The sequence below is a fragment of the Zootoca vivipara genome, chromosome Z1, assembly GCF_965207765.1.
Source record: "Zootoca vivipara chromosome Z1, rZooViv2.hap1.1, whole genome shotgun sequence".
Classification (NCBI taxonomy): Eukaryota; Metazoa; Chordata; class Lepidosauria; order Squamata; family Lacertidae; genus Zootoca; species Zootoca vivipara.
The window spans coordinates 69,956,714-69,966,473 of record NC_142583.1 but is presented as its reverse complement, the minus strand read 5'-3'; the positions used below and the strand labels follow the sequence as shown (position 1 = coordinate 69,966,473).

At 46.2% G+C, this 9,760-nt stretch overlaps 1 protein-coding gene across 2 annotated transcripts in view; it reads left to right on the top strand.

Moving 5' to 3' along the window:
• Positions 1-248: 248 nt before the first annotated feature.
• DDRGK1 (DDRGK domain containing 1) overlaps positions 249-9,760 on the top strand; it is a 33,970-nt gene continuing 24,458 nt past the window's right edge. For both annotated transcript variants that reach the window (XM_088660671.1, XM_035101173.3), the window contains exons 1-2: positions 249-354; positions 5,758-5,919. In XM_088660671.1, coding sequence (XP_088516797.1) covers positions 267-354; positions 5,758-5,919 — 250 coding nt within the window. In that variant the 5' untranslated portion in view covers positions 249-266. The remainder of the gene's footprint in view (positions 355-5,757; positions 5,920-9,760) is intronic.

The window sequence follows — 9,760 nt, the reverse complement described above, 5'->3', positions numbered from 1 at the left end:
GCCATAACAACTGTCGGGCGGGGTCCTCTCGGGTTGCTAGGCTACGCCGCGAGAGAACGCCCCCTTAGTGCTTCAGCTTCCTCAACCCGGACGCTTCGTCGGCGTTTGGCTCTGGAACCGCCCCTCTCTCCGAAGAGTGGGCGTGGTTTGCTTTCCGACCGCGCCGAACACGTCGCCTCTCCCAGGCTCGCTCTGGATTGGCCGGGCACCTCCAGTCGTCGGAGGGAGGGGCGTGGTCAAAAGGGGGCGGAGTTTACGAGGCGAAGATGGACCCGGTGCTTTACGTCTTGGCGGCGGCGCTGCTGGCGGCGCTTCTCGTCTTCGTCAGCCGCGTCAGGGGACAGGCGCGCGCGGGTAGGACGGGGGGGGCAAGTTCTCTACGTGGTCCGTAAGGGGGGGGCCCGGAATCTCCCACCTGCTTAGAAAATGGGGCGGGGGGGAGGTTGTGGGAAAGAGAAGCCTGTTTGGGGGTAGGGAGAAGGGAGTTCTAATATAATATAAAATTAATAATATATAATAATATAATACTATAGTATTATATAGTATTATATTATGTAATAATATAGTATAAAATAATATATATAATATTATATTTGACAACATCTTCAAGAGCTTTGTTCTCTTGGGGTGGGTGTCTAACTAAGACCGCCTCTGAGCATGTGCCGAGTGCCTCTTCCTTTCCTCCAAACCTCATGACTGATACCCATTCCCCAGCCCCAGAGCCTGCTTTTCGCTTCCTGGTACAACCCAGTAAGATGGGTGGCTGCTTATTATTATTATTATTATTATTATTATCATCAGTGCCTTTTTCTAAAAAATTTTTTAAAATATTTAGGGTTGCTTTCATTTTCCTACTCATATTGAAATACTCCCCCTCAATGAGGCCAAACTTAGATTCACAAAATGTTTATTATTTATTTGTTTAATTTCTATTCTACCCTATACAGTACCCGAAGGTCTCATGGCGATTCACATAAAATATCAAATACATAAAATCCAAATGAAACCACCACCCAATAAAAAAACTCCGAAAGAGCCAGCACTTTTTAAAAAGGGTATAGGATGTAGATAAAGTCAGGCAAAGGCCTAGTTGAAAAGGAACGTTTTTGCCTGGCACCTAAATGTGTATAGGGGGATACGTACCCCTGCTTCGCGCCAGAAAAAAGCACTGGGCTTTGGGAGTCTGATAGCATCTGGAGATCGCCACGTTGGTAGCAGCACCAGGATAATGAGCAGGAGTTGTTCCTGGACTTATCTGGAGAAGCCTGGCTTCTTTGGATAAAGAATATACTCTACCCCTGACCCGCTGTCCCATTTTTCTGGCACTGCTGGCCTAGGTAATCTGTGGCAGAATCTGTTTTTCCCCAGGCTCTGTATCTCTTGCCCCTTGGAAAGACATGAGTGCTTCTAACCATGTGCAGAGTGCCTTTCCTTCACTGCTACTGTGGAGGTAATTTCAGCGTCACATGTCTGAGCAGGCACAAGCAAACGAGGGGGGACTCCCCCCCCCAACTTCTGATTGTTGATAGTAAGCATTTAAGGAGTGATTCCTTGGCATGTGCAACAATTTTAATCCAAATCAATGCAAAATGCGACTGCTGCTGCCACCTCAATTTGAGCTTGTACTTGCGTGTATTACAGCTCCCCCCCCCCCCCCGGTAGATTCTAAGCATGCAGTGGATATAATCACATCTACATGTCTTACTGTGCTTTAGCTGTGCTGGCAGTGCTCACCAGAAATTAGAATAAATAACCACCCTTATTAGATGCACACATGCATGCACTTTTGGTTCTGCTGTGTTTGAGGGCACATCAATCAGGTGTTTAGAGCATCTGCCCCTGTTGCCCCGAGATGAGCCTTTTAAAGCAATTGCACCCTGAACCATAAAGGGGCGCACTATACCAGGCACGCTGTACAGTGGTACCTCGGTTTATGAACACAATTGGTTCCGGAAGTCTGTTCATAAACTGCAGCGTTCATAAACTGAAGCGAACTTTCCCATTGAAAGTAATGGAAAGTGGATGAATCTGTTCCAGACGGTCCGCGGAGTACTTAAACTGAAGCATTCATAAACTGATGCGAACTTTCCCATTGAAAGTAATGGAAAGTGGATTAATCCGTTCCAGACGGGTCCGCGGAGTATTCAACCTGAAGCGTACTTAACCCGAAGCATGGGTGTAATTGGTTCTGGAAGTCTTCATAAACTGAAGCGAACTTTGCCATTGAAAGTAATGGAAAGTGAATTAATCCGTTCCAGATGGGTCCGCGGCGTTCATAAACCGAAAATTCATAAACCGAGGTGTTCGTACCTGTAAACCGAGGTTCCACTGTATTTGAACTCTGTGCCCTGTATAGACTGGGCTTCTGGTCCTTTCTGCGGGAGTTATTATACGTCCAACATCCCTTCTGCGTGGCACTTGACGACAGATCATTAATGACATCTCAGCCATCCACGTCAGCAAGACCCGACATTTCACAAGCCAAGGAGGGCTGTGTTGGGCTGGGTTAGTAATTGAATCTGAAGCACTGCAGGATGTGGTACAGCAGTTAGCTTCTTTAAAAAAAAAAGATAATTGCAAAATTGCACAACTGTGTGACTTGGACACTTCTGTGGGACCCCCCCTCCCCTGCTTTTACACTTCTGGGATATGTTGCATGTAACTCTGGGGCGGGGGATAGTGCATATTAGCACAGAGCACCTGCTCTGAGTGCAGAAAACTCGATCCCTGGCATCTTAGAAAGTTTTAGGTTAAAGTTTTTAAAATTTAGTAAAAGTTTGTTAAAATTTAGTTAAAACTTATCAAATTTTGTATCGTATTTTTTTAGTGTTGTTGTTTTTTTGTATGAAAATATGTCTACCAAGCATTAAGACAATAATACCATATAGGTAGCTTGCGCGAAGTCCATTGCACTGTTACTCCAGGCTAGAAATCGGATCGGTAGGAGCACTTGAGATGTGGTCTGAAGGGAAAGAGAAATAAAAAATACCAGCCGCCAGGAAAACCAGTTATGCTATGAGCAAGGGTAAGAGGGTAACTAACCCATTAACCAGAGGCCTTGGAAAAGGTGAGAAAGTGGTGCAACCTCAAGTTATGGACGTGATACTAGGGAGAGGGGCCTTACAGACAGGGGTTGATGATTCTCACGTGAGAAGCCAGATCAATAAATAACCGGGTATAAAATAAAGGTTGTCCCTTTGCTTGCAACTGCCAATCAGTGTAGACAATACTAACCTAAATGTGCCAATTGGCTCAGGGCAGCTTCCTGTGTTCCTCTGCCCCCTCCTGTTAACAAAGACCCTACCTTTGGAAACAAAATTAAGATAATACTGTGTATATATCTCACACACAAAGTTCTTTATTTGGTTCAGCACTGAGGCCAAGAAAGAGTTCTGTGAAATTCAAAAGCTAGCTCGCTGCTTTGTAGTTTTAGTTGGTCCTGTTTATTTATTTACAATCTGCCATTATTATTATTATTTGTCTACTAATTTGTTCCTAATGGGGTATCGTGATAAGGTGCCTGTTTTGATCCCCCCCCCCCCCGGTAGCCAAAACTACTGCATGCATTTGTGTCCACTTCAAGGATTGTGATCATTGCTTCTTGGTCCCAGCATGCCTTGCTGCAACCTTTCAGGGCACAAGCTAACTTTTATCAGTTTGCAGAATTGTTTCCTGACTCGCCATCTTTACACTGTTTACATAGTGCAGGCGGGTCTTATACGATGTGTCTTGGCGATAGCATCTTCCCTCTCCCCTTTTTGGTTTAACATCAAGGCTGCAGGAGAGTTCAGTAAAATTCAAAAGCCAGTTCACTTGTGATTGGGGGGGGGGGCAGCGGCAAGCCAACAAAGTTGCTATGATGCTGTTCTTATTTGGATATTTCCACGAAGCACATGCAAAATAAAATTTTAAAAAATCATGTGGTCCTTTATCCACATCCTGGCAGTGTGTATCTGTGAAGCACTATTTTCTTAAATAAATAATTTGCACAGAGACGTTTCTGTAGTTTTGTGCGAGCATTGGAAGTTCACTCTAGGGCTACCATTTCCATTCCATTTTCATATCCGATTCTAGCAGGTTTTTTAAATTTTTTTACTATCAGTCCATTTATAGTGTGCCCAACAGCCAACAAAGCTGAATATTAACTGAACAACAAATTGTAAAACATCAGAAATAATAGGTAATAAAATTATGATTTTTTTTAACAACTAAATGAATATACAGCATTTTACAACTAAAATGAATATACAGCAACTGTACTCCCAATGACAGGATGGTTTACAATATAAAAACACATACCATAGTAACAAACAAACAAAATACCCCCACCCACACATTTTAAAAGGCCATAGATTTTTTTAATTAGCCAGAGACCTGGGAGAAGAGGAATGCTTTTGCCAGGCACCTAAAGATCTGTAGTGAAGGTACAAGGCAAGCATTCCTGAAACAGGGAGCCACTGCAAATAGATGAACTTTAGATGTTGAATTTAAGTGCAGGCATAACAGGCTACATTTAGAATTAGGGCTGAAGTGCCTAATATATGTATACTGTATACTAATTCCAACCCCATAGCCCAGTTTGCTGAAGAAACCATTACTGTATTCAGATGAACTTTGTGTGGCTGATCGTTCAGGGCACAAGGAAAAAGACATTTTCCAGTTCCTCAGACCCACACAGTCATTGATGTGCTGCAACAGGAATTCCTGTTGCCTGTTTTGAAATAAGCAAAGTAATACATGCTGCTACCTAAAAGAGCCCCCCTCCTCTCCCCTTAAGAACCTTAATTCATGAGTCTAAAAATCACCTGATTGCAGCACTCCTTCATTGGTGCTTCTCACAAGAGATGAGGCAGGCAAGACCCACCTTGCCTTCTGATGGGGCCAGCTCAAAGTGTCTTGTAAATATTACCCCAGTAAGTAGAGGCAAGATTCATCGTGCTCGTTCCATCAGTGCAAGAACTTTTGGCTGCATGCCAGAATTGACCCCCTTTTCTCCCTGTGTGCCCCCAGAATCTGTTGGCTTCCCCAACAGATTCTGAGAGAGTGCAGAGTGCAGGGAGAAGCTTGGGGGCGGGGGGAGTCCCACTGCATAAATGGAAGTCCTTGCGCTAACGGAAAAAACACACACAATACCACCCTAGGTCTGAATTTGCTCCTTGGGGTGTCCTGAGTTTCTCCAATAGCATAAACTCTGAGAAACCTCAGGGCGTATTTCAAAATCCCCGGCTGAATTTGAAGCCAGTACCAAATACTTAACATGTCAGGGAAATCAGGTTTCCAGATGCATCGTTGTTTCGATCTCAGCTGAGCAATGCTTTCTGGGGCATTTGGCTTGCAATCCTATACAGCAGAAGAGATGAACCTGTTTATCCTTCCCCCCCCCCCCGCGAGGTTTTTGGACCCCCAACTCCCATCAGCCCCAGCCAGCAAGACCAATGGCCTTGATGACGTTGGATGCAGCCGTTCCACAACATCTGGCCCCAGGATTCCCCCACCCCTGCTATGCACAGTCGCCTGAACTCAATGGGACTTGCTTCTAAGTAGACATGCATAGGCATGAGCTGTGTGTCCTGTGGGTGGTGCCATTCAGCCATGAGTCCAGTATGCGTTTAACTCCGTGCTTAGTGTGTGCTGTAACATTATTTTCAAAAGCGTTTTGCACATGAATTCCTTAGTAATAGTACTGAAGTAAAAAGACTCGGTTCTGAATAAGCAAGCTCTGGTTGAGACACAATCAAAGATATCCCCTTTCTCTAGGTGATGAGGAGCACCAGCAAAATGTGGCGGCCGTTGTTGCAGCTGGCAGGCCTCAACCCCACACCAGCGAGCGGGGAGAGGGGATGCCCCGACGTCGGAGGAACCTGGGGAACAGGGCGCTGGCTCAGAGACGCTCGCAGCAGGCAGAGGATGCGGCAGAAGGTAACCAATGCAAGCAGCTTCTCCTTGTCAGATTAGTTTTTGGCCATTTGAAGAGTCTGTTGAATCAGACAATTTGCTCCTCTCATCCACCATCCCATCTTCACCCACAGTAGTCAACTAGGACCCACGTGCTCACTTCACAAATGTCTGTTTATTTATAACATTTAGACCCCACTTTTTGAGGATCCAAGGCAACGCACCACGGCAGTTAAAAAACACTAAAAGTACAGTGATCCACTTTGGACGCCAACGCCAAGTCAAACTGACCAAGTGCGAACAAGCAAAGGTCAGGGTACTCAGAGCAGAAATTGCAGCCGCTTCACTCTTCCCCTTCTGTTGCCATGCTGCTGAGAGTAAAGCCATGGTTTGGCTTAGCGTGAACATCCAAATGCAGGCTTGCGGTTTGTTTAGAGCAAGGCAAGCCTTGCACCCAAGTTTGGACATAACCCTAAGCCCAAGCCATAGCTCAGCTCTGGGTAGTGTGGCAGTGGCTGCGATTTCCACCCTTGCATCTCCGCATGCTTGGTTGTTCACACGAAACCGTGGTTTGGTTTAACATTTACATGCTCACTGTTTTACTATGCCAGTAAAATTGCAAACAGCACTAAATCTGGAAAACAAAAGCAGCTGAGCCAGCTGACAAATAGCAGTATTCTAGGAATATCACCTCCAGATTCATGATAGATAATCTAAAAACAGGCAGCTTTCAGATAGCGCTGGTGCCATTTTCTGGTTTGGCCACAACTGTGCAGGCTATAATCTATGCCGGAGTTTGCATGTGGGATAGGAAACAGGGGGGGAACCTCAGACCTGGGGAGCCAAATACAGCCTTCCATATCTCTGTGTTTGGCTCTTGCAATTCTCCCCAGGCCACGTGCCTCAGCCACACCCTCTTCCCCAGGCCCCGCCCCCTCACCTGCTTTGCCACACATCCTCCTTGGGTGCTTTTGCCTGGCTGGAAAGTGCCCTTGGGCCCTGGCCATGCTTCTTGTTTCTCTGGGTGGAAGATAGAGAGGGTGCGTGGGAAAGTGTGTTCAAAACAGCCTACCGTAGAAAGGTAAATTTTATATTCCTTTCCCCACCCTGCCATGTAGCCCCCAGAATGTTCCCCCGATGGAATTGCGGCCCTCGGGCTGGAAAAAAAGATTTCCCTTCTCCGGAGATGGGAGATTGTGGCTCCCAGCATAGACATTGAATTGGTGAGAGAAGTGCCTAGGGAAGGGAGCCATGTGTTAAGGTAGATCAGGAGCCATAGGTTATGTTGATAACTCCACACTGAGAAGTCCCTGCCACTGCCGCCAGTTTGCCACGCGGCCTGCAACAATTCCATTGGTGGGAACTTGCACAACCGCTAGAATGGAAGGTGCTTTGGTTTGCTGTGAAATTGGTAGCACATAAAAAGCCTGCAAGCCGCGGCTCCCTTCCCTCTTTGAAAGGGGACTGTGCTTTTCCACTTTGAAAGTGGCAGAGAGCCTCGTCTTTGATCTACACAAACCGTGCGCCTGCTGAATGCACGATTGCGTTTTAGCGGCGCACAGATGGCAAATTGACAGCTCTGAACTTTTCAACTTGGGGTGGATCTCTTTGAAGTGCAAAGGCATTTCAAAAAGAATGAAATAAGAAAAAAGCGCTTTTGATGTTTTCAGGCCAGGCTGCTTATAATTTCTGTCAAATTACCAAACCCATTGAAGTAATCTCGGAGGCATGGTGCTGCTTGTGTTGAATCCTTCAGTTCAGCGAAGGAGTTCACCATCGGGGATTGAGTCGAGGCTGCATTAGGCTTGAGTCACCTGCCCACTGACCAGGCCATTGCCATAAGTTGGCTCCCTGCTTTTTGACCATGGCTGCTTGATATTGTCAGATACGTCGCAAAGTAAAAAATATTTTGACCTAGTTCATAAGGAACAGTTGTTTAGGGAAGCTTTTAATGTTTGAAGTTTTATTATGTCTTTAGTGTTATGTTGGGAGCCGCCCAGAGTGGCTGAGGAAACTCAGCCAGATGGGCAGGGTATAAATAATAAAATTATTATTATTATTATTATTATGCGCATATGGGAAACCTGTGTCTCTCCTGAGATTTTTAGAGTCCAGTTTCCATCGTCCTTGGTCATTGACCATGCCTGCTGGGCCTGGTGGGAGTTTGAATCCACAACATCTGGAAGTTCACATCCCCACCTGCAGTTTTGTGTTACATAATTTAGCTTTGGGCTTGTACACTTCTCCCTTGAGGTTGCAACAAGGAGACTGGAAGCTCCCCCCTCCCCTGGTCACATGGCAGCAGCGTGTCAAACTTTGAACCTTGCATAAACCATGGTTTACAGCTGGATAAACCATGGTTAAAACTAACTTCAGATCCAGGTTCGGATGTAGCAAACGTTGGTTAGTTGAAAATGGAAGCAAGTGCTTCCATCCTCCTCCTCGCAGCAAGAGTCAGGATCACACTTGGATGAACCCTTCATTCAGGAGCAAACACACACACACACATACACACACACACACATTTCCCTAGTGTCAGCAGCTTGTCAAACTTTGAACCTTGTGTAAACCATGGTTTACAGTTGGATAAACCATAGTTTAACTTCAGATCCTGGTTCGGATGTAGCAAACATTGGTTAGTTGAAAATGGAAGCAGGTGCTTCCATCTTCCTCCTCTCAGCTGTTCTGTGGGAGGAGAGGAGAGGACAGAGAAGGCTTGTGGATGTTAAACCACAGTTTAGTGTTACACCAAGATCTCATTTGGGGGTATGTGGCAGCCTAACGTTTTGATTGTGTTGTGGGGTCACCTGATGAGAGTGGCAACAGTAAGAGTGAGAGTCCCTCACACACGGACCCTGCAAGAGTCAGGATCACACTTGAATGCACCCTTCATTCAGGAGCAAATACACACACAGGGAGAGGGAGAGGGAGGGAGAGAGTGTGTGTGTGTTAAGCCACACATTTCCATAGTGCAGTCATCCCCAAACTTCGGCCCTCCAGATGTTTTGGACTACAATTCCCATCTTCCCCGACCACTGGTCCTGTTAGCTAGGGATCATGGGAGTTGTAGGCCAAAACATCTGGAGGGCCGCAGTTTGGGGGTGCCTGCCCTAGTGTCTCCTTTGGCCTTGTATTGCAATTGCCAGAATCTCTGAACAGAAACGAGAAGACAGAACCAGGCATATTCATAGTCACGCAGGCATATTTCAGAACTGTGGGATCAGAATATGAACCCCTCTAGTTTGGGAAGCCGCAACCTGTTATGAAGCAGGTGCAGACTCCTCCCATTGCAGCCAGCCTTCTTTTCCAGGCCTCCCGCTCCATTTTCCCAGCCAGCTCACAACTGATAAGGAGGAGAGTGATAATCAGCTGAGCCTTGCTGCCCTCTTCCAATTCCCAAGGATGTTCAAGAGTTATCGTTTCTTGGAGTCCTGAATCTTTGCCTCCTGATTCAGGTCATTGTCTCTGTCCATCATCCGATTAGGGTTGGGCGATACATCAATATCCAAAACCACTTTGAAGTCCATATCGTGATATGGGTTTCATAATTTTTGACCCTGCAATATACAGTGGTACGGTACCTCCAGTTACAAATTTCATTTGTTCCGGAGGTCCGTTCTTAACCTGAAACTGTTCTTAACATGAGGCATGCTTTCGCTAACGGGGCCTCCTGCTGCTGCTGCGCCGCCAGCGCGTGACTCCCGCTCGCATCCTGGGGCAAAGTTCGCAGCTAGGAGCATCTACTTCTGTGTTAGCGGAGCTCGTTACCCGAAGTGTTCGCATGGAGGAGAGTGGCTGGGGGAAACCCAGCCAGACAAGCGGGGTATAAATGATAAATTATTATTATTATTACGTAACCTGAGGT